Genomic DNA, 24,139 nt, shown 5'->3' with positions numbered 1-24,139 from the left:
TATCTGACCAAACATGGAACCTGCGTGCAGCCAAATGCGGGTAAAAAATGGCCATTGCATGGCTTTATCTAGCATAAGGAACAAATGTGACAATGCCCAGGCTTGCTGCGAGCCAACCACCATGCGCGCTACACCCTGCAATAAACGGATGAGATGCAACATCAGCCAGGATCCGACGAGCTGAGAAGCTAATATCGCTATGAGATCTCCACGAGGATGCATCAATTATAGCTTTAGATGATGATAAAAAAAACCAAAAGGTCATCACGAGTCAACGGTGGTGGTGGAGCTGTGGAAGGAAGCAGCAATGGAGTCTGCGGCGGCGAGCGCTTTTCTGAAGAGCGTGATGGGGAGGCTCTTCCAGGTGCTGGAGAAGGAGTACAACAAGCAGAAGGGCCTGAGGCAGGAGACCCTCTCCATCCAGCAGGACCTCCGCATGATCGCCGCCGCCATGGACGACCGCATCCACGCTCTGGGGCGGGGCGACGGCCGCACGGCCGTCGCCAGGCTGTACAGCGAGGAGATGCTCGGCCTGGCGCATGACGCCCAGGACTGCATCGACCGCATCGTGCACCGCCTCACCTGCAGGCCCTCCCGCTCCAGCGGCGGCGGGCCGTCGGCGCTCGCCCGCCGGGTCCTGACAGTCGTCCACGAGCTCAAGAAGGTCCAGAGCCGCTCAGGATTCTCCGACGAGATCCACAAGCTCAAGGCCCGCCTCAAGCTGGCGCACGAGCGGGTCGTCGGTATCCCCATCCCCATCCCTGCCACCGTCTGCCAAGAATCGGCGGCGTCGTCCTCGGGGTCGTGTCGCGTGGCCCGCAACCGCAACCCGGTGGGCATCGGGAAGCCCGTGGAGGAGCTCCTCTCGATGCTGGACGAGGTGGAGGGCGAGCCGGAGCAGACGAGGGTGATCTCCATCGTGGGGTTCGGCGGGTTGGGGAAGACCACGCTCGCGAGGGCAGTCTACGACAGCCCTCGTGCCGCGGAGAAATTCCACGCCCGTGCCTGGGTCGCTGCCGGCCGCTCGCGGGAGATCAACGGCGATGGGGTCAGTGAGATCCTGCGCGATGTACTCTGGCAATTTCGTTGCAAAGAAGCCAAGGATGGGGACGGGGACAATGAGATCCTACGTGATGTGCTCAGCCGTGTTGATCGCCAACAACTTGAAGCCTTGCTCGCAGAACACTTCAAGGTTACCAGGTGTGCACCTTTCGTGCTCTTTTATCGGGCACCACGTTATTTGTTATCCTTTCTAGTAAAAAATCTGAATATGTGGACTATTTGTTATCCTTTCTAGTAGTGAAGTCTGAATCTGTGGATTAATTTCACTGTTCGAAAGAAATCAAATGAACTAGCAAGATGATGCACTTGAAAATAAACTGGGCACAGATAGGGGAGGTGATATGGTTGGGGATTTGGAGGCTCCGAACGGCTTGGTCACCGGAGATAGAGAGAGTAGCAATGTGGTGTGATCGCCCAGCGTGTCTGGCGGCGCCTATGATCCTCACTATTATCCTGCCTTTCTCCTTCATGCCGGACCATTCTTTGGGACACAGAATTTTTCCGAGATTTCTTCTAAATTTCTGAACTTCATTTTATGGCGTATTGCTGTTGCATTGCATCTCAACAACTTGTCTTCTAATTGTTTTTCATCTCCTGATTTAATTGTTTAGGTACTTGGTTGTCATTGATGACATCGGGATGGAGCAATGGGCTGCTATAAATTCCATTTTTCAAGACAATGGCAGAAGCAACAGAATACTACTGACAACGACCATTCAGTCAACAGCTAATATTTGCAGCCATGGCAACGGCTATGTTTACCAACTGAATACACTTGGTGAAGAGGACTCCAAGGAGATAGCTCTTGGGTTACGATCGCCTGAGCTGGAGCAGGGTTCAAGGAAGCTGCTGCAGAAATGTGGTGGTCTTCCACTTGCTCTTGTCAGTGTCTCCGATTTCCTTAAAAGTTCAGTTGAGCCTACAGGGGAGCTGTGCGCAGACCTATGCCGCAACCTGGGTTCTCATCTGAGAGATAAGCATGGGCATGACAACTTCACAGAACTAAGAAAGGTTTTGATGTATAACTATGACAGTTTGTCTGTGTATGAGATGACCTGCTTGCTATATCTAGGCGTGTTCCCAAACAATCGTCCCCTTAAGAGGAAAGTTCTGATCAGGCGGTGGTTAGCTGAAGGATATGCACGGAGCGATTCTCTTCGCAGCGAAGAGGACATTGCAGATGAAACTTTCAATAGGCTTATTGATCGGAATATCATCCAGTCTATTGATACAAGAAACAATAAGCAAGTCAAGACATGCAAGACTCATGGCATAATGCACGAGTTTGTGCTGTACAAGTCTCTATCGCAGGGGTTCATCGCGACATCTTCTCACGACCATCCAAGACCCTGTGCATATGTTAATAATGCTTGCCACCTCTCTGTCCATGGTGGCAGTTTGACCAATAGTGAGGCATCTGACGAGGATTTGTCTCGTGTTCGGTCTCTGACAGTCTCTGGGAAAGCAGGTGATGCTATTTCTTATGTTCGTAAGTGCAAACTGCTACGAGTCCTGGATCTGGAGGAATGCAGTGATCTGGAAGACAGTCACCTCAAACACATAGGCAAGCTATGGCATCTGAAATATTTAAGTGTTGGGGGCACTATTGAGAAACTTCCGAGCAGCGTCGAAGGACTGCATTGCTTAGAGACCCTGGATTTAAGGAGAACCAAGATAAAGACATTGCCCGTCGAGGCCATTATGCTTTCCCACCTAGCCCATCTGTTCGGAAAGTTTACAGTTGAGAAAGATGATTTGAAGAGTGCAAGCAAGATGAGCAAAGTAATGAAGTTCTTCTCTGGAAATAAGAGTAACCTGAAGACCTTAGCTGGATTTGTCATCAGTGAGAGGCAAGGGTTTCTGCAACTTATGAGTCATATGAAAAATCTGAGAAAGGTCAAGATATGGTGTGAACCAGTTGCAAATGGTAGTAACTATGTCACTGATCTTTCTGAGGCCATTCAGAAATTCACCAAGGTTCCCATGGACAGTGTAGGTTCTCGTTCTCTTTCACTTGAATCAGAAGAATGTTCAGAAGACTTCCTGAGTTTGCTTGATTTTGAGCCATGCCCCGAAGGTTCCAAATATGATATAAGGTCACTGAAGCTACATGGCAAGCTACTCCAGTTACCACCATTTGTTACCTTGCTGGCATGCCTCACTGAACTGTCTATTTCGTCATCTACTCTGAGACGGAATCTTCTAGCTTCTCTGATCAATTTGCGCAACCTGCTTTACCTCAAGCTGATAACCGATAAGCTTGAGAATTTTGAAATGAGAAAAGGGGCATTCCCAAGCCTGCGGCGTCTGTGTTTTGTAGTGCGAAGTCTTGATTCACCTCTGCCAGTAATCGAACAAGGAGCTCTTCCAAACCTTGTCTCACTCCAACTTCTCTGCCCCGGTCTAGTTGGTCTTTCTGGCATCCAAATTAGACACCTGAGACATCTTAAGGATGTCACAATTGACCCTGCAGTGTCTGACCAAACAAGAACATATTGGAAAGAAGCAACAAAGAACCACCCGAATAGGCCAAGACTCTTGTTCAAAAATGGTGACCCAATGGAAAGCGAGGGACCAGGGCATGAAGAAGCTTCTGCCATGAGAGAAAAACGGAAAATATGCGTAGTGCAACCATGTTCGGATTTAGATTCTGGTCTCAAGAAGATGCTCACCATATACAGTCAGTTGCTCCGGTTCTTTCGGGCAACCATTTGCCCAAGTGGTGGTAACAATGATGCTATCCGGGGAGTTCTTGTGGATCTTATGCACCTCAGCTATAAGTGTGCTCGTGATGGTGATGAGGTGCGGGATTACTCTCTTGATATCATGGACTTTATCTTCCATGAGATCCGTGATGCCATGGTCTCCCGGACCACCATACCTTATGCCCCCTACATCCAGCTTCTCATCAACAACTCGTGTCCGTGAGTGAAGATTTGAGTGGGTATCCGTTAGTGCGAGCACCATGTCAAGAAGGCCTACAAGCTCAAGCCGGTCTCTTCACTGTCCCCGCACTCGACTCTTTCATGCATGATGCTCGTTCTAGTGGTGTTGCTCCCGCTCGTCATCCCGATGCCCCGGCTCCGAGGAAGGAAGTGACTCGGCTTAGTTGGTTTCGAGCGTCACATCCTCTCGCATGAACATTGAGATTCACAAGGAGAACTATGCAGCTAGCCGTGAGCGTTCCGAGATCAAGCATACTCAGGCGGTTATTCTACACAAGCTCGGTGGTGATCAAGGTCCCCCGCCTCGGCCTCCGACTCACCCGGGTTACACTAGGTGGCACTCGCACGAGTTCCATGGAGTGATCTTGATGATTGCCTTCAAAGGTCCAACACCTCTCGTCGCTCTCCGGATGCTCCCGACACCGATGAAGAGGAAGAAGAAGAAGAAGAGGTGCCGAGTCCGATGATGATTATGCCTCCGAGTGATTGCCATGGGACGTGTAGCATCGCGCTTGTCCCCTTTTGGCGTCTCGATGCCAAAGGGGGAGAAGTGTTCTATTAGGATTCTCCGGGATTTGCATGGTTTGGGCACAAGCATATGCGTTTATCATTCTTATGTTGCTTGTGTTCCCCTTTTAGTTGAACTATTTGGTTTGTTTGTGTGCCGTTCAAAACTATGTGCTATGTGGTGTGAGACATTGTTATGGTTTTCGGATTTCTATTTGTTGAGATCAAGGATATTACATTGTGTGTGATGCTATATCTCCGCATTATATATCTACACATGGGTATGATTTCTTGCTTCCTATCTCAACTTCATATGTGTCAATGTCTTTTGTTAGAGCTCATGTTGGATATCTTTTATGTTGAGGCACCATACTCCTATGTGTTGTGTATTTGTATTCAAATGCAAATTACTTATATGCACACATGTAGGGGGAGTGCCTCTATGTCTTGCCATCATGCTTGTCTCTTTTTGTGATTCCTTGGCAAATCCGTATATTGTCATCAAACACCAAAAAGGGGAGATTGAAAGAACATCTCTTGCATTTTGTTTTGTGTGTTTGATGTCAATATATGTGATACACTAATGTTTGATTAAGTGGTACAGGGATTACATAGTTTCATATTTGCGTGTGTTGGATTTGGTCGGTCTCGTCAAAAGATAACAGGAAAAGTTTGGCCGAGCCGGATGATCCGGGCCGGATATTCTTGAAATATCCGGCCCCCGATTTTGGCCAAGTCTTCGAGGAAAAGCAGCTCGGTGGGGGGCCGGACATTTGGCCGGATAATGTCCCGTATTGTACCGGGGCCGGATTATCCGGGCCGGATATTTTGGAAATATCCGGCCCCTCGATTTTGGCTAAGGACTCGGAGGAATTGTGAATCGAGTACATGGGCCGGATATTTGGCCGGACAATGTCACACTTTTGTTCCGTAGGCCGGATTATCCGGGGGCGGATTATCCGGCCCCTACTTACACCGGATTATCCGGCCCCCGAAGCGACAACGGCTCAATTTCGAGAGGGGGTATAAATACCCCCTTCTTCTACCTTGGTTGCTTGCTCAATCATTACACAAGAAATCGCCAAGCCACCTCCATTAGAGCCACCTCAAGAAAGTCAAGATTTGCAAGATCTCCTTCCTCCCCCAACCAAAGCTCTTGATCTTTGGGGATTCGAAGGAGAAGACACCGATCTACATCCTCACCGAAGCGTTCTTCATTTCCCCTCTCTTGTTTGAGGGATCTCATGCTAGTGTTCCTATTTGGTTCCCTAGTTGATTTGTTGTTGATGTATTGTTGTTGATTGTTGTATTGTTACTGATTTGGGAGCCTCCAATTTGGTTGTGGATGTGTGCCCCAAGAACTTTGTAAAGGCCCGGTTTCCGCCTCGAGGAAATCCCTTAGTGGAAGTGGGCTAGGCCTTCGTGGCGTTGCTCACGGGAGATCCGAGTGAAGCCTTCGTGGCTGTTGGTTTGGCTTGCGTAGCAACCACACTCCTCCAAACGTAGACGTACCTTCTTGCAAAGGAAGGGAACTACGGGAATCATCTCCGTGTCATCGCGTGCTACACTCTCGGTTACCTCTATCCCACTCTATCTACTATTGCGTAGCTTTACCTTGCTTAGTTGATTTCCTTGTCATATAGGTAAATTCACATAGTTGCATATCTAGAGAATTTACCTTTCGTGTCAAGCCTAAATTGAAAAAGAACTAAAAATTGGTTAGCACCTATTCACCCCCCCCCCCCTCTAGGTGCGGCATACGATCCTTTCAATCCGGCAAGCCCGGGTGGCCCACAGATGGTGATGGTGGCATATGGCCCATCGGGCGGCCCAGTTGTTGTTCATAGAAGATGGATAAAGTCCATCCCAGGAACAAGAGCCGGATCTCAACCGACCTATGCAGGTAGTCGGATCCGTGAAGGCCCATGAAGTGTATCCGGATCCAATACAGCGTATAAGGAAAGGTGGATCCTTGGTGTGCACGGTAATGTAATATTCCGTAGTTAGGCATCTTGTATTCCGGCTAGGACTCTCCGTGTAAACCCTAGATCCTGGTGCTTTTATAAGCCGGATCCCGGGATCCCTAGATGCAGATCTCGAACTAGAGACGAGACAACCAAAACTCATTGTAACAACATGAAAGCGCCCAGATAATTCCAGACAATGCAGCAGTAGGCCCTGTCATCGTGCAGGTGTTCCAAAGTTGGGTAAATCGCGTACCACCATCCCGAGGACTCTCCGCCCGATGGCCCCTACTTCTTATCCCCCTCGTGAGGATCCCTCCTCTGAGGTACCTTCGAATAGGCAACGACACCTTGTGGGCATATTCGGTGAACTGTGTAAGCTCACCAAGAAGTATAGGAGGTGATTGTACTCGGCACGTTGGATGCAACCAAACAGCCGCTATGTTTGCTGAAGCGAGATTTGTGACCAACCAAACACCAGGGACTCTCCTTAACAATTGATGTATAGTAGGAATTGTTGGCAACCAAAGAACTTGCACAACGTGGATTAGAGGTTGCATTTACCGAGACAACATCCAAAGAGCCATGTTCTATAGATGCGAGCAACCAATCAGACCTAGTGCTCAAAAGAAAAAAACTGCTAGAAGCCAGAGGCGTGGCTTCGGGGTGTTTGGTTGTCCTCGAAAACTGGCTTAATTTGGGATGTTTGCTGCAAAATTTTAAAATCTGGATAGGTTCGATGATTCGACTGGGAAAAAACTAAACTGATGATATCACCGGTTTTTTAAGAGGCACCCATGCCCATGGGGCCCATCTAGATATCTTGAAGCAGTGGAGAAGGAGCTTGTCTGTCAGGGCCATTAGAAGCAGTCTAGAACTTTTATCTCGTATGGTTGAGGGAGTGGAAAAGAATGAATTGTTACATCTCTCATACTTCCTATTGGGCTAGTTTTGGGGCCTCCTTTTCTTTTAATTTGATTGGATGTTGAAAAATATAATATCCGATGGATACTGATTATCCTACATTACCCTAAGTGTCGCCGCCTCTACCCCCTCCATCTTCCATGCCGCGTCGGCGTGCGCGTGCGGGCAAAACCCATGATGCTCTGGGCGGCGGCAGGCCCCCCTCTCACGTCATGCGCGCAGAGGAGGCGCGGGATCAACGACGATGATCGCCGACCCGTAGCGAGGATTGTCGGGGATCGGCGTGGTGGTGTCCTGGGGTAGATCCAGGTGGCGGCCTCGGGCGGAGATTCTGCAGCGTCGCACCTGGCTGCCCTGGCGAGGGTTGCGGTGTCCGGGTGATGCTTTGGCGATGAGGCTGACGGCGGGGGTGACCCCAACGGCCGCGGATCCAGCGTCTATGTCGGCGTTGTCGTGCCTGATGGTGGTTGGTGGCTCTATGCGCCTCTCCCTCTGGTGGCTCACGGTGGTGGCCTACTTCGGTGTTAGGGGTGCTGGCGGACGACTCATCAATGGGTATGTGGTCGGTGGCGGCCTCCTCTTTCGTCGATGATGAGGTTGACCCATGCTTTTATTCCGACTATTTGGTTCTGGAGGAAGCAGCGCGAAGCTGCGCTCTTTCTTGCCATCGGGTGACATGAGTCCATGGTGAAGTCAAAGGCGGATAATATCATGAAGACCGGATTGGAGGACTAGCTATGGAGGTTCGAGTCTCTGCAATGTTGAGGAACTTGCTTGTGTTCTGGGTTTGACAACAACAATATGCAACTTGAGACGACATGACATGTGAAGTTCAGAGTCTTACCTTTCATGGTGAAATCCGAGGTCTAGTCTTAATTCGTTGTGCCTCACAATAACCTTGTGGATTATTTTGAGAGCGGGGACTATCTTCAGGGTGAAAACCTATAAATCTTTTAATCGGGCAACGACGACGCTTGTGCACTATTACCTTTTTAAAGGCGTCGTGTCGCTTTTGAAGAGCCTAGAATATATAGATATTTTCTTGGTGGTGGATGTTGCTGCTAGGGCTAGAATACCATAACGGGACATTTTTTTCTCTTAGTTTTATTTTTCTTTGTTTCGTTGTGTGCGTATGTGGACGTTGTTGTAGAAGCTGAATGTATTTGGTATCTCTCAATATTAATATATTTCCTTTATCGATAAAAAGATAGATTATCTGACATATTGTCTAGTTAGTCCTTCGACCTAGCTGTGCAAGCTACCTCGACAGTTATGTATTATTTATTATTGTTGCATATCTGCAATAATATTTGTTTTTTTAGGAACACAGTACAAACGCAGACGCTCGCATACACACACATACACTCACCCCTATGAACGCACACACGCACACCCTACCCCTATGAGCACATCCGGAAGACTGAGCCGGCGGATTGGATCTTGAAATTGACGAAGTCACCACAGGCGCCTCGCTGTCGACGGGAACGTCGCCTCCCACTGAATGAATATTCCACCTTTATGAGACATACAGATGTCAAACCTGGGGTTTGAACTCTGGTGGACTGGGGATACAACCATCCTCCTAACCACCCAACCTCAGGTTGGTTCTCTGCAATAATATTTGTTATTGGTATTACTTACCGTTACTGTGTTGTTATGGGATTGGATGCTTTTAACGTGGTGCTAGCATGCATACTGCTTTGTTGTGTGAACATGTGTGCAAGTTTTGACGAGAGTATGTAATGTTATGCACATGAATAAGTTTTTTCCCATATTTATTGGATAATAATCTCCTTCCAATCTGATTTTGATCCTTTTTTATCTGAATCTACATTGACATATAACCGCATCCAATCATTATCCGCTCTACTCTGAATACGTCAAAAAAATATGGCACTCAGTATAAGATATTGCAAAAGTATTATCCGATGTAATCCGTTTACATCCATCTCACCAACAACGTTGCATATACGTCGACTGCGGTGGGTCAATATAAATCAGGAAGTGGCATCTTTTTTTTTTTGAACAAAAGAAGTGGCATCTTGGTCAGCATATATGCATATAAAGGCCGGGTCTCTCTAACGGGCCTCGCTCGAGTCTGTTCGTTCATGCAGCCCAGTTTTAGTTGCCTCGGCTGAGCCCCGGCCTCTCGTCTCGTGATGGGCCTGTGCCAATCATCGGCCCGCGCTCGGATTAGATGGCCTTGCGCCACCGCCAACTCCTCCGCCGTGGCCATCTCTCCGCCGCCTGAGCTCCCCCGCAAGCAGCAGAAGCTGCGCCGACGTCCCGCCTCAAGATGCGCCGCTCCCCCCGCCGGGTTCCGAGGTTAAATAGAAGTCTTGGCCTCCGGATCCTCCTTTAGTCGTGTCCCTCGGCCCCTCTGTTCACTTAGGTACTGATACCATGATAGCAGATGACACGCATAGTATGTGATGCTGGGAGTTCCTTAGCAAGGAGGATTTTTCATTTTTATGGATTTGAAGTTGGGATGTTGAAATATTAGCAGAGTTCACTTGGTTTTGATAGTATGTTCACGGCTATGTTTCATGTTGCCCTGTTTTTATCAAAGTTTCAGTATGCCTAATCGGCACAGTGCTGGACTGATTCAGCATGTACAGATTAAATTTGCTTAGTTTATACTATGCAGTGGTGAACTGAATATATTGTCGAATTTATGGAGCTTAGTAAAATTTATTTAGGCTTGAGCATATCTACTCTAGCACATTTTCTTAAAGAAAAAGAAACCCTGGCAATTGGTCATGACATCTAATTAACTAGACGCGGACATGCATTAGGATGGTTAAAAGAAGGTGCAAGTGAAGGAAATAACAGGAGGAACAAAATGCTTATTCAGTGCTAATCTGTGCCAGAGGGCTACCCAGGAGAGCAAGCTAATTCCAGTGGCGGAGTTAGAAGTTTCCATCGTTGGGTTCACTTCATTGAATACATGATTTCAAATTAGTAATTTGGAGCAAGTAAATAATAATTTTAAAGGGGTTAGCATAGTTTCACTGGGTTCAGCTGAACCCAATGCTTGTGTGCTGGCTCCGCCATTGGCTAATTCTTCCCTTAGCCTAAGAAATCATAAGTGCCCGTGGCCTGAAGGCTGTCAACGGGATCTTCAGATGCTCCGTCTTTCTGCTTCGCCGTGGTTTAGTTACAGCACATGGGCCTGCACTTTTGTTAGGATGGGGTGATTTCACTGAACTGCTTCTTTCGTTGTTTGAGTATGGGCGTGAGATGAGCTATATTTCTTGTGCTTTGTCATGGCAGTTGACACTTAGGATGGTGCCTTTTTTCTATCCACATACGAGACCCATGGGCACTAGCACCCAGGGCATATTCTTATAGAAGAAGCTAAGTGAGCCACAAATCCGTGTTCGAGGAGATTCGAACCCGGATTGCGGGGTAGCCACCAACTCGAGCTAACCATCTGACCCTCCGGTCATTCTCGACATACAAAAGCCTGTTGTTCGAGCATGCTAATCCAGTGGGCTGACTCGTATTCTCATTTTCCTTGCTGAATATTTAGACCGCAAATTCTAAGTGTCACCGTGTCTGTCAGATTCCCCTTGAGCCATCTTGATTATTATTGGATTAAGAATTATTTCTTCTTTAGAAAGAAAATTTTATTGCTTCCAGCCTCTGCAGTAGACCCAGTATCTCAGCTCCGTACAGTATCCCCTTTGTTTTATACCAACTACTAATAGTAGGATATATATTCAACTGCAAAATTGTTCTTCTTCACCTGTTTACTAGGTATGTGCATACATCTATGTACAGAAAATCACATCGAGATCTACCAAAAAGGGAGTGCATGTACATGAAGGATACATCGCCGCCTCTCACTAACTAAAATATAGCTAGTGACTGGCCAAGATCTTGTAAACCATGGCGATGCTACTCAGGTTGCTGCATGGAATTACTACAGAGCTAAGAACTGCCCTCTCCACCTCTTCCGAGGGCTTCCTCTTAAGCAAGCACATAACGTATGCCATCACAGCCGCGTCGCAAGGTACCATGATCCTGCTGTCTTCGCTCGTGAACCCAAACTCGTCCTCCGACATCCTCAGGAGCTCCCCAAACACCGTCGTACCGAGGTATGCCAATGGAACCTCAAACCGCTCTCCACCAGCGGTGTAGACGATGCAGTGTCCCTTGTCCGCGATGGCTGATGCGCCACCGCGTAGGCTGGTGTCTTTGATTGCCCCCGTTGTCGGCAGCCGCCGCTTCCCGAGGGTCGCCATCTGCTGCCACTTCTTTGCCTGCTGAACTAACCTCTTAGGAGAGATCATGGCGCGTTTGTCTGATGAAGATGCGCTTTTTCTGAAATGTGTTGGTGCTAAGTATTTTTGGGTTGCGTGAAGACTCTTGTGTTCTGGTTCCATGTTTTTATAGGGTAGCAAGGGAACACTGCAGCCTTAAGTCTGTCAGATGGATGTAACCATCGGTACGACTAGTCTGCGAGAGGCCAAGTCATGAGCTTTATCTTCCTGGAGGTAACCACTTGCTCTGCATGATTGAATTTGATGCCCTTGTTGCTTCCTAGTGTGCACTTTAGGCCTACTTTGTTTATCCTTTTGTTGTCCAGTCTATGTCAGTCGCATTCTTCCATTAAGGTAGTCTGCCTCATGCTGCTTGGTTTTACATTCCTAACGGGTTCCATTGATGGGAAAGTTGTGGTGAGCACAGCCTTGATTTGTTTGTGTAGACTAGCCAACTTGTTTTTTGGGGCGAGGGGCTGAGCCAACTTGTTGATGCGGAGATACATGAAAGAGAGATAATAAAAACATGGTTTGTTTAGCCATCCCCATGGTGTATCTTCTTATACTGAACTAATGTACCTCACTCTTTGGTTTCCAGATTCTCTATATATATTAGTCTGCGGTCCATAGATTCGTCCTGTATTTATCTTGCTTTGTTAACCACTTCACAATCTGCTGCTCATTACTTGCATTTCCAGCAATCCTGTGGCCTACAGTCCACGGTTTCTTCCTCTATTTTTTGGTGGCCCATCAGCTATTCTATATGCAGACTTTGTTCACATGGAGGTTTCTTATGCAGACATTGTTTTCTAGATCCAGTCAAACACCAGCAGGCACCTACTTTCTAATGCACGTGGGTTTCTGTTTTTTGATAGATTTATGTGGTTATTGCTTACAGTATCTTGGGACATATTCTTGATGGCATATCCACTTTGAAATAGTCAATTAATATGCTTGTATTTTCTTAGCTGATAGATTAGTGCCTGACTAATAAGCAATTTTACAATAGATATAGGCACTTATATATCATAAAGTATATATGATAGAACATGAAACAATTAAATAAGTAAGGTTGTTAGTTTGCTTGGAGCGATTACTTCATTATGTAACTTTATTTACCACACTTGGAAATGGGAAGTAGTGCCTATTAGCTTGTAGCTTCTGTAGTTTTATGAGGCCAAGTTTTAAAGGATCTGTACCCTGAAGCCCTTTCACTGCCAGGTTACTCTGAAGTCCGAGGTTGAAGTAATTTCTTAAACAAGCTGGCTTGCAAAAAGGTGGCATGCTAAAGTTTAATTTTCTATTACCCAGTGTTGAACTATTTACATCGTATCTGTTTCGACCAGACATTGAAGACAGAGAACAACCAGGGCAAACCTTTACACATTTTCAGGAGCTACAAACTGCGAGCTGCTGATCGCACCGTAGAACTTGAGTGCTGGCATGGTACTCTTGCGAATATATGTTGAAGGTTCTGCATTTCTTAATTAAGTTCGCCAAATTCTTGGATTGCAGGCTCTATGAAAATACACATGAAGGGATTCCATGGCGAATATATCTTCAAGGTTCTGCATTTCAGGAGCTTTTAGTACTGCATTTTTTAACTGAGTACGCCAAATTCTTGGCACTTTTAGTTGGGGTTTCGCTGTTCTCTTTTGTTCTTCCCAGTGGGGTTTTATTTTCTTTTCTGGTTGTAATCTTTGCATCATCTCAACATTTTCTTCTAATGCAAAATGAGACATGCTTTGGTGTGTGTTTTTAGATAAAAAACCGAGCATTCATATTTTCATTGGCAGTTTCGAACAACGTTGTCCTCAAAAATTGTGGTCTCCAGTGGACAGATGGTCGTCCTTCAACACAGCAGGTAATATTCATATTTAGCATGCCATTACCCCATTAGTAATCAACATATATAGGAGCTGTTAATCAAATATTTTGTTCACCCATCCAAGTTATTTGCTGTCAGTCTATTTCAACCACATCGCTGAGCCTGATTTTTGCTTTACTGATGGCTTTTCTGTAGATGAATATAGGCCGCAGCGAAATTTTTGGAAGGGCTTCCTGTTTCTTTATGATTTTTTGATTATGTATCAGCGGCGTCAATAGTTTCAATGGATTTTCCCCTCATTTAAGATTTCAGCATCTAGCATACCAGCCATAGGACATTAAATCTGCGATATAAAGCTTCTTAAGTCTTTGTTCAGTGATTAATCCAGATGTTATAAGTGGTAGATATAGGAGACAACAACAACACACTGAAATTAAAATCTTGCTTCCCTGACTCTATGGGTCATTTTTTTTTCATAGTTTCCATGCGAGGAAAGAAGTTCAGTCAAAATTTCCTGAATTCAACTGAGAGAAGGGCTGGTTGGCCCAATTTTTGTGTAGAATGGTACCGGATTTTCTTTTCAGTGTACCATAGTAGTTTACTAAGTTAATAACCAAACCACTTTCCACTCTGCTTAAGTGCATATGCAGCGCTTCATGTTTGTGTAATGTTGTACTCCGTCAATTCATAATAAGTGTCATGGTTTTAGTTCAATTTTGATTTAAAGTGAACTAAAACCACGACGGTTACTATGAATCGGAGGGATTAACAAGCTTTGTTCTAGGATGGTGGACATCTATTTTTCAAGATGCTGTGAAGTAAAAAGGAGATGAAGAGCCGTGGGGGTTGAAGTGACAAAAATGACGACGACACATGCGGCAACACAAACAGCTGGACTACCGCACAGGTGGATGATAAGAGAGATAGCTCATGTATTTACCCGCCTTATTCTCAAAATGGTAAATATCAACCATATACACGTTTGATTCATATTTGTCCTCAAAATGGTATGTACCAACCAGCCTTATTTAGGAAGCGTGCTTTGATAAAATGTAGGAAAAACTTCCAATATTGCTCCAGATGACTCAATTCTTTTTTTAAGATGACATCAAGCTGTTGTAGAACCATGTGAAGTGCCACCCTAAGGAAACTTTTACAACCAGGGGGCAATAGGAATAAAAATCTTCATCTAGGCCTACTAATTTGATACAACAAAACAATCGTCTGATGTCTTAACCACCATCTGTGACGACGTAAATATAAGCTGTCCTCTTCAGTACCTGCCATATATTCAGTTGGCTAATGTTGTTTTCTTTTTCGCTAACAGTGTTTGCTTCTTATAAGTGGAAAGATCTTTCCGTCTGTCCTTGGGTTCTGATGTTTTGAGCTTTACTGGACTCTCTAATTGTTGTTGTTTTGTGCTTATGAGTTAGCTTGCCATTTGTTCTGACGGTTACATATTAAATGCAGATAGTAGTACCTATACATATGTACTGAAGTATATTGTAACCATCTATTTTGGCTTTATACTCATAATAAGCGACAATATCTCCATAGAAGATCACGACGTTATTTATGCGTTGGCACTTCCATATAATTTCAGATGGTTTAATTAACGTATGTCAACCAATATCTATTTTCTTTGTGCAATACTGACATCTTGTGCCGGCTTTCCTTTCACAATACTGACATCTTCTACTCCAACAGTGAATCTGTTGATTCTCAGTTTTTTTCCATGAAAATTCCAAAATTCTGATGATCTATATACTGTTACATGACTTTGTGCACCTAATAAAAGTTAATGCACCAGTACTCCAGTAGTCAGTTACTTATTCACTTTTCAGATTTCTTAACTCAGGAACACGGCTCCAAAATTTGTACAACAATTTATGTATCTTCATTGGCGCGGCGTGTCGCCATGCCAACATCCTAGTATTGCTTTATATGTGGTCTGCAAAAAAGAAAAAAATGTTAGAAGAAAAAATAATTTCCCTTTGCCTTTCCAGAATGACGATTTTGTGTTTTTTTAGCCTACAATATAACTTATGATCTAGTAGAACTCTGCAGATATGTAGATAGCATGTGTATGTATCCACGTAAAAGAGATTGGAACAATTTGAACATCAAATACCACTTTTGATTTTTTGCAAAAAAAAAAATTTGAGATCACCGGAGATGGGGAGGCAAAAACACCTCTCTAGGTGGATGAGTAAGTTTATTTTATACTAATTTTGTTATTTTTAAGAGTATTATTTGTTTTTTGAACGGTGATAAGTATTTGTTTGGTTTTGAGCTTGATTATCAGTGTAAGCCATACACTAAAGTTTTTCTTAAAGGGTATTCTATGAAGAAGATTACATGAAAGTAGAGAGATCGAGGGAGTCACCGATAAAGCTTCCTCCCCCTGTTTGTCATTTCCAAGTCACCAATCTTCCTCAGGTAAATCTTTGTGATGAGAAACTCACGCCCGAATATAGTTTCTAGTTTCGTTAACAGGTTTACCCGCAAAGTAAATCAATATGAGTCCAATTCATTTCAGCACTACTCGTTTCCCAAAATGTTCAGCGTTAATAATCTGATAACATCTACAAATTCACGTAATACTAGAAGACTGAACGGATCAAGTGCAGTGGAGCAGACATCTTATTTTTCTGCAGCAAAATCCGTTAGTAAGTAACTCACCACACGGCCACGACTCGCACAACTTTCACATCTCACAATCTACACTACACGCTCGGAGCGGAGTTCAATTTACACAGCCAGGAACAATCAGTGCTGTCGATCCGAAGAAACTTGCGCATCTGGCCGGGAAGTGGCAGCGGATCCTAGCAGTCGGCAGGCCAGCACTCGCCTTCCACTGCCGTCGCCGACGAGGGCTACTGCGTGGTGTAGGCCGCCGACATGGCGCAGGTAGTTCGTGCCCAAGTAGTCTTATGAAGTTTGATTCCGATCCAGATCGCGTTGGTCCTTAATCGACCCGGTCCTGACTCCTGAGATCCTGTTGTCCTCAATGAATTGTTCTTTCTTCCAGGGAGAGATCCAGCAGATCAAACCAAGCCCCAACAAAGCGATCGCCTCAAAGAGGAGCAGAACAGGGCAGGCGTTACAACAAACCATGGAGACGCCGACAGACCTGACGCAGCAGCTACCGGAGGACGTACTCATGGCCATCCTCCGCCGCCTTCCGCCGCGCGGCCTCGCGGCGGCCCGCTGCGTCTGCAAGGCGTGGCACGCCCTCGTCGACGCTCTCGGCCTGCTGGATCCCTTCCGGTCCTCGCTGGCCGGCTTCTTCATCAACTACCGCGATCTCGATTTCTCCGAGTTCTTCTTCCGTCCCCCGAGAGACGGGGCCACCGCCATCAGTGGCAAGATGCATTACGTGTCCCTCACGGAGCACGACGATACAACCGTCCTGCATCACTGCAATGGCCTCCTCCTCTTTTGGTACTACGTGGTCAACCCCGCCACACGGTGCTGGGCACCCTTTGCCGCCGCTCCCATCTGAAATGAGCATTGATCCGTATGACATTAACGTCGATCCACGGTATATAGTCTTTGACCCTCCCGTCTCACCACACTACGAGGTGTTGATAATCCCACCACCTCCGCACCTCGACATGCAAGAACTTGAATGGCCTCCATCGCCATTTGTTATGCATGTCTTCTCTTCGGCAACGGGGAGTTGGGAGAATAGGTCCTTTGCTCGGCAAGGGGCTGCCATAGGAACCGTCGGCTATCTACGGGAGCTAGCACAGCAGCCGTTCTCCAAGATGCGAGACTACTCTGCCTACTGGCGTGGACAACTTTATGTGCTCGATCAATTTGTTATGAGGTATGAATGAAATAATACCCTTTTCCGTATGATTTTTTTTTCTTTTGATTAACCTAGTTGTGGTTTATCCACTATATGAAGTTGTGGTTTATTGATATTGTTTTATTTTCAATGATACTATTTTCGCCAGAATATCCTTATCAAATTGCACCTACCAAGCATTCCAACCGCCTGTACATGTTGGTACGAGGGGTCAAGAGCTTTGTCTTGGAAGGTCGGAGAATGGGGTTTACTTTGTGTCGTATGATCATCGATGCCGACTTCGAGTCTGGATCCTTAATGAATTGGACAGCGAGATCAAGTGGGAGCTGAAGCATGATAACAACCTTAATGATATGCTCTCAGGTGGAATGTATGATCAAGAAGTTCAAGGACCCTGGATTATGGAAGATGTCAACTACAATTTCTATCACTCTACTTCTCTAACCAATATGGAAGAAGCAGAAGAAAAGGATGCATTTGAATGGAACTCGGATAATGAGAATACCCTTGATATTAGACTTAGAGTTAGAAAATACTACCATCCAAGTATTGAAATCCTTGGATTTCATCCTTATAAAGAAGTTATCTTTCTACATGAATCAGTAGATAGAGGATTAGCCTATCATCTCAATAATTCGAAGATTGAAGACTTGGGTAGCATCTACCCAAAACATTACGTTTCCATGTTTAGTTCCATAGAACAATCTTTTCCATACACACCGTGTTGGATTGAGAATTTACCTGGCAGCATTTAGTGAACGGTTTGTATGGGGATTTATGTCGGGATGTAATGTAAATTCTATCTTTTTTGCTCTCGGAGAAATTTAATCATTTTCTATTAAAAATGTACGTCCTTTGCCTATTGGTATAAATCACTGAAGAAAGTAAAAGGAAATTTGGAAGGATGTGGCCGGGGCCAGGGCCGAAGCCGGGGCCAAGGCCAGTGCCGGGGTCGGGGCCGAGGTCAGCAGCTGTGGCGGCTGAGGTTTGGCGGTCCAGGGGCGGCTGCTCGGGGCGGGGTGGGCGGATCCTCCACCACCGCCCGGGAGGAGGGGCTGAGGTGCGGCGGTCTCAGTTCTTCCTGGGCCAGCGCCTTTGGTCCCATGCCATCATTCTGGGAACCTCCAATTCCGCACTTTGGTGGCGTGGGATGCGTTGGTAGTATGCACCTGCAGGCGTGTTACTCGTCAGTTGGAGGACCTCTGCAGTCCGGTGAGATTTTTCCAGTCCAAATAAGCCCTGTAATTGGTTGTAGTAGGTAGCAAAGCTAGCATATTTTCTTGAGTTAGTTCTCCGTGTCGAAGTACTCACATCCGTGCCAGCAATGAAACTAGAAGTAGACTTGTTGCCTCAAAAAATGTGTAGACTTGTAACTTCAGTCTTTTGCAATGGGAAGGATCAACAACTTAATCTGCTTGTTATGATTCAAGTAGAGAAAAATGCTTCATTTTGTAGTACATCAGTGTGCTTTGGGCATAGAACTCCATATTTCTGTACAATTTATGATATGATGCATCTTTCTGTCTATATATTTTGCGCTGGTTTAGTTACTGCACATGGGCTTTGGCCTGCACATCTCTTGGAGAGTAGATGCTGATTCACTGAACTGCTTGCCTTGTCGTGGAAGTTGACATTTACGATGCTACTCTTTTTTATGCACGATATGAAAGCCTGTCGCTGTTGCTTCCACCATTTCAAGTTTAAATTAGAAAGAAAAGAACTCTTTCGAAAGGTATGTCTCTCATAGAAGTAGGGGATTTTCTTTCCAAAGTTGTACCATCTTTAGATATGAGGGTTCAACTATTGGTAATTTGTCAGAAATTACTGAATCTGCAGATGTCCATTTCAGCTTACTGTGTTATTTAATGGAAGTTTTGCTCCTAATTGTAAGCTATTAAAATCTGTAGAACTAGTTTGGCGTGAATAATTGGATGTATCACTCTTCTTTCTCTTAATTGGTCTATAAGGATAGCCCATGTCTCGTCTCTCTAGAAAAGAACATGTGCATAAATCATTAGTCTTAGTTTCTAAATAGGAGTATAAATTAGTTTTAATTTGAAAGTGTAAGTCTTGAATGAATTTCTTAGCACGCAATATAGCTACGCTACTGAAGATTTGTCAATTGTCACTGCATATGGACTCTCAAAACAAACAGTAGGACTGCACTTTTTGAAAGCTCTGAGTATTGCAACACAAATATTTCCTATATTTCCAATCTACTACTTGTAAGTTGTTAACAATATATATTCACCTCAGAATAAGCATGCAAGCTGCACTTTCTTAGTTTGCTCAAAGTTCGGGGGAACTTTTGTCTCAGGAAGTAATGTAAGTGTGGTCACTTTGAAACTAAAAAGTAATGTGTGCTTGGTGAACAGTTTACTTCCATACTGACCTGTTTCAAATAGTGGCCAAGATAGAGGACCGCCCGTGAAACATGTGCAGGACTCATTAGTTGTATAGTTTTGAAAATTGTAGCACACATTATTTTTAGTTTCAAAGTGTACCCATCGACTTAATTTGTTAACACGCAAATATAGCTGCACTACTAAAGCTTTTTCGCTAAGTACCGGCTATGAAATACTAAGTTGAACTGCACATTTTGCCTGACCAGAAAGATTACAAATTTCATAAACAGATTGTTGTTCCATTTCTGATCTACTAACTTCATATTTACATCTTGCATCGAACAAAAATGGTGCCTAGAACAAGGATCCTAGCTAGCTGCCATTATTCAGAAGTTAACAAACAACCACATGCAGGTTAAGCCCTATACATGGTGCCACCACACCGCTGTCAAAGCTGCACGGCCTTGCAATGGAGCTCAGGAATGCCTTCTCTACTTCCGTGGAGGCATCTCTCCTGAGCAAGCACATGGCGTATTCCATGACTGTGGCGTCACAGGGCAGCATGATGCGACCATCGTCACCGCCTCCGAACCCGAACTCCTCCTGAGACATCCTCAGGAGCTCGCCGAAGACCGCAGTGCCTAGGTATGCCACTGGCACCTCGAATCTTTCCCCTTCAGAGGTGTACACCACACAGTGTCCCTTCACCGCTACTGAGGTCGTCGCACAGCTCTCCTTGGCGGCTCTTTTCGCCGTTGTAGTCTGTGTGATCCTTTTCCTCCCCATGGCCGCCATCCGTTGCCACTTTGCCAGTTGGGCGAGACTCTTGGCACTGACCATGGTTTGCTTATCTTTCTTTGTTGGCTCAAAGTTCAGGGGAACTTTTGTCTCAGGTGGTAGTACTCGGCTAGGTGTTGTAGTGGTTGGCTTGTGGATGAACTGACGATGGTGCTACGCTGATAGATTTATAGATGAGAAGGGGGGGAGCATCATGCTATGTAGGTGCAGCTGATTAATCTATCATGACAAGTTGGCAAGGGACAAAGCCATGAACTCAGAACATGCAATGCTGCAAGAATGCAGGGGCAAGCAACGTGATCTTGATTTGATTTCTCTGGGGGCATTTAGTTGGCCACTTCTTGGAGACTATAGATACTAGCAGTGTAGTCTTGATGGTTGGGCAGGAGACAATGCCATGGGCGTACATGCGGTGCCACGGTTTTGGAGGTGCAGTGATGTGATCTGGATCAGGTTCTGCTGGGGCCAAGTGTTTGGCACTCACCATAGCTTGGGCATGGCGTCTTGCCTGCACAACCATGGTGATCGGTTTGCTGACAAAATGGCACGAGGACACCATGGGGCTCTAGCCACATGCACATTTCAGATATGGATGGTGCTTGACAATCTCATCAAAATCATTCATCACAATGTCTGCAGCTAGTTACAACAACATTGCATGCCGAGCACTCATGGCCTTGTCTCCTGCCCACCGCTCTTGCTGAGAGCATCTCCACTCGTCCCCCCGAGGAGGCCCCCGGCGAGCGTTTTTTCCATCCGGACGGCGAAATTCGGCCCAGTCGCGCCCCCGGTTCCTCGTTTTCGTCCGGATTTGGGCCTAAATCCATCCGGCGATCCCACGCACCCCCCGGCCCCCCGGGGAGCGCTCGGGGACTCCGGACGAGTGAAAAGCGGGGAAGGGCCCGATCTGTCGGTGACTCGACGCACGAACCCCACCGCCACGTCGCTCAAAATCTCCCCCACCCCTCGTATCTCTCTCGCCGCCGGCACCACCCCGCCGGCTTGTTGCCCAGATTGCGCCGCCACTCCTTCCCCACCTGCCTATATTCCGCCGTGTTTGGACGACGGCCTATCTGGCTGCTCTTCCGCCGGCCTATTTTCCGGCCTGCTTGCTCGTCGTCGCTCGCGGCTCGGGTTGCCTCGACCACGCCCGTCAGGTGTTCGTCCATTTGCCTCGCCGGCCATGGACTCGGACGAAGAGGAGGAGCAGATGTTCGTCGAGCTTATGCAAGAAGAGATGGCAGCAGCCGCCCAAGACGACGAGCACATGATGATCCTTGGTTGCTTGGCAAGCATGTACGCCGGACTGGCAACTCGTCGTCGTGGTGGGTCGGCACGAGGTCGCCGGAAGTGCAAGCCGAGACAGCGAATGGAGGGCTACTGCATGTTGTACGCCGACTACTTCGCCGACAATCCATTGCACGGTGAGAGTGTTTTCCGGCGTCGTTTCAGGATGAGCAGAAAGCTATTTACGGAAATTGTGTATGCCATCCGCCACTTTGATCCCTACTTCATATGCAAGGCGGATTGCACTCGGTTTGGTTGGATTTTCGTCACCTGCAGAAGTGCACAGTGGCTATGAGGATGCTTCGGCGTATGGAGCTCCCGGTGATACTGCAGATGACTATCTTCGGATGGCGGAGTCCACCGCCCTGGATTGTTTCTACCGGTTCTGCAGGGCCGTCATAGCGGTGTTCGGGGACTATTACTTGAGATCACCCACTGTCGAAGACACTCGGAGGATCCTTGCAACAAATGAAGCTAGAGGTTTTCCGGGGATGCTTGGAAGCATTGACTCGCATGCATTGGCAATGGAAGAACTGTCCGTTTGCGTGGCGGGGAATGTACAAGGGTCACAAAAAGGCTGCCTTGTGATACTTGAAGCGGTGGCTACCCATGATCTTTGGATTTGGCACTCTTTCTTTGGTATGCCTGGATCCAACAATGACATCAACGTCCTAAACTGCTCCCCGGTCTTTTCCAAGCTTGTTGAGGGTCATGCTCCCCCGGTGGACTATGTGATCAATGGTCGGCACTACAACAAAGGATACTACCTTGCGGACGGTATCTATCCAAAGTGGGCAACATTTGTGAAGACGATCTCCAACCCTAGCACCCCCAAACTTTGCGAGTTTGTCAAGAAACAAGAAGCTTGCCGAAAAGACGTCGAGCGAGCATTTGGTGTCCTACAGCGAGAGATTTGCTGTCGTCCGGTTCCCCGCTATGACTTGGTCCAAAGATCAGATGTGGGAGGTGATGAACTGCTGTGTGTGCCTACACAACATGATTATTGAAGATGAGCGAAAGCATCCGGTTCCTCTGACTGAGCAAGAAGCTGCTGCAAGATGATCTGGTGGAGCACATATGGAGGCTCCGAGGCAACGCCAACGCCGACGCCAACTAGTCTGTCTTAATTTGTTTGAAAAATTGTGAAATTGTGTGCTTCATTTGTTTCAGCACTTGTTAAACATTGTACTGTTATTGCCGAATTTGTTTCAGCAATTCTCGTCCTCTTGTTTGCCGAACTTGTTAAATTTTATGTTGAATTTGTTTGAAATATGTCAAATGGTCGAGGTTGGGGGTTTCCTGCCGGGGGGACGGCTGGAACTTCGGCGCTCCCCACGCCAAATCTTCATCCAATCCGGACGAAAATTTCGCCGGATTTGGACGTGGGGAGCGCCAACGAGTGGGGATGCTCTGATAGCTACACACAACCTACACCTATATGCACTGCCCTGAGCCCTCACTTCCTTCTACTACCACTATAAACCAGTGGCCTACTCAACAAAAAGCTCTTCATCTCATCTCCAAGCAACATCTCAATCTACAACACACCTTCAGACTTACAGAGCTAAAGAAGCATTTATCCAGCCAGGAAACACGTCAGACTCAGCCATGATCCATCCAAACAAACTTGCTCAGCTGGCCAAGAAGTGCCAGCGGATGTTGGTGTCCAGAGCTGGTGCCCGCCGCCGGCAGGCCTCAGACATGGACGACGACGAATGCTGCAGTACAGCGTCATCTGTGGTTGCTGATGAGGGCCACTGCGTGGTATACACCGTTGATGGGGAACGATTCAAGGTCCCTCTAGTGTACCTCAGAACGACGGTCATCACTGAGCTCTTGAGGATGTCCGAGGAGGAGTCTGGCTTCACGAGCGGTGGCAACGGAAGCAGGATCATGCTACCCTGTGACTCCACGGTGATGGACTACGTCTTGTGCTTGGTCAGGAGAGAGGCCTCTAAGGAGGTCGAAATGGCGTTCTTGAGCTCCATTGCTGGGCACTGCCACAACTACAATACTAGCTGCATGGCGCCATCAATGGAACTCACCCATCAATTTTCTCTTTGTACTTAGTTGCTAGCTAGAAACTGAATTTTGGTTAAAAGTTAAAACCAAGAGGAACTCTGTAGAGGCTGATGTAAGATTTGGTTACCATGGGAAATGATACAAAAGAGACAACTTTTTTGTGAAAAATTGATTGTTTGATACATCCCCTAACATATTTCATATGTAGTACTAAGGAAAGTAGAAAAAACTGTGCCAGATATCACTATGCCCCGCCATGGGCATGTTTAAGGAAATTTAGCTAGCATGTTCAGTTATCAATAGACTTCATTTGGCAGATGATGAACTGACTTATTTGGATCTATGTGAACTGACTTATTTGGATCTATGTGTGTTTTT

General features: G+C 46.3%; 4 protein-coding genes across 4 annotated transcripts; 2 read left to right on the top strand and 2 right to left on the bottom strand.

Annotated features, from left to right (window-relative positions):
• Nucleotides 1–222: 222 nt before the first annotated feature.
• LOC124657534 (disease resistance protein RGA4-like) lies at nt 223–3,990 on the top strand. The gene is made up of 2 exons (XM_047196071.1): nt 223–1,200; nt 1,674–3,990. The coding sequence occupies exons 1-2, from the start codon at nt 308–310 to the stop codon at nt 3,988–3,990; spliced, it is 3,210 nt and encodes a 1,069-aa protein (XP_047052027.1). The 5' UTR covers nt 223–307.
• A 7,116-nt stretch (nt 3,991–11,106) lies between these two features.
• LOC124652403 (auxin-responsive protein SAUR36-like) lies at nt 11,107–11,722 on the bottom strand. The gene has a single exon (XM_047191414.1). It carries the CDS (start codon nt 11,695–11,697, stop codon nt 11,266–11,268), a length of 432 nt encoding a protein of 143 aa, XP_047047370.1. The 5' UTR covers nt 11,698–11,722; the 3' UTR covers nt 11,107–11,265.
• Nucleotides 11,723–20,047: 8,325 nt separating this feature from the next.
• LOC124657532 (auxin-responsive protein SAUR36-like) lies at nt 20,048–20,494 on the bottom strand. Its single transcript, XM_047196070.1, has one exon. It carries the CDS (start codon nt 20,492–20,494, stop codon nt 20,048–20,050), a length of 447 nt encoding a protein of 148 aa, XP_047052026.1.
• Nucleotides 20,495–23,347: 2,853 nt separating this feature from the next.
• LOC124652402 (auxin-responsive protein SAUR36-like) lies at nt 23,348–23,809 on the top strand. The gene has a single exon (XM_047191413.1). The coding sequence runs from the start codon at nt 23,348–23,350 to the stop codon at nt 23,807–23,809; it is 462 nt and encodes a 153-aa protein (XP_047047369.1).
• Nucleotides 23,810–24,139: the final 330 nt, after the last annotated feature.

This window comes from Lolium rigidum, chromosome 5 (genome assembly GCF_022539505.1).
Source record: "Lolium rigidum isolate FL_2022 chromosome 5, APGP_CSIRO_Lrig_0.1, whole genome shotgun sequence".
NCBI classification, from domain to species: Eukaryota; Viridiplantae; Streptophyta; class Magnoliopsida; order Poales; family Poaceae; genus Lolium; species Lolium rigidum.
This window is presented reverse-complemented; position numbering and strand designations above follow the sequence as displayed.

What these genes read in the sequence shown, in the direction of transcription:
- LOC124657532 (XM_047196070.1), bottom strand. Translation starts at nt 20,494, where the DNA reads ATGGTCAGTGCCAAGAGTCTCGCCCAACTGGCAAAGTGGCAACGGATG.
- LOC124652402 (XM_047191413.1), top strand. Translation starts at nt 23,348, where the DNA reads ATGATCCATCCAAACAAACTTGCTCAGCTGGCCAAGAAGTGCCAGCGG.
- LOC124657534 (XM_047196071.1), top strand. Translation starts at nt 308, where the DNA reads ATGGAGTCTGCGGCGGCGAGCGCTTTTCTGAAGAGCGTGATGGGGAGG. An exon ending in GAACACTTCAAGGTTACCAG is followed by an intron (nt 1,201 to 1,673) that starts GTGTGCACCTTT and finishes TTAATTGTTTAG; the next exon opens with GTACTTGGTTGTCATTGATG.
- LOC124652403 (XM_047191414.1), bottom strand. Translation starts at nt 11,697, where the DNA reads ATGATCTCTCCTAAGAGGTTAGTTCAGCAGGCAAAGAAGTGGCAGCAG.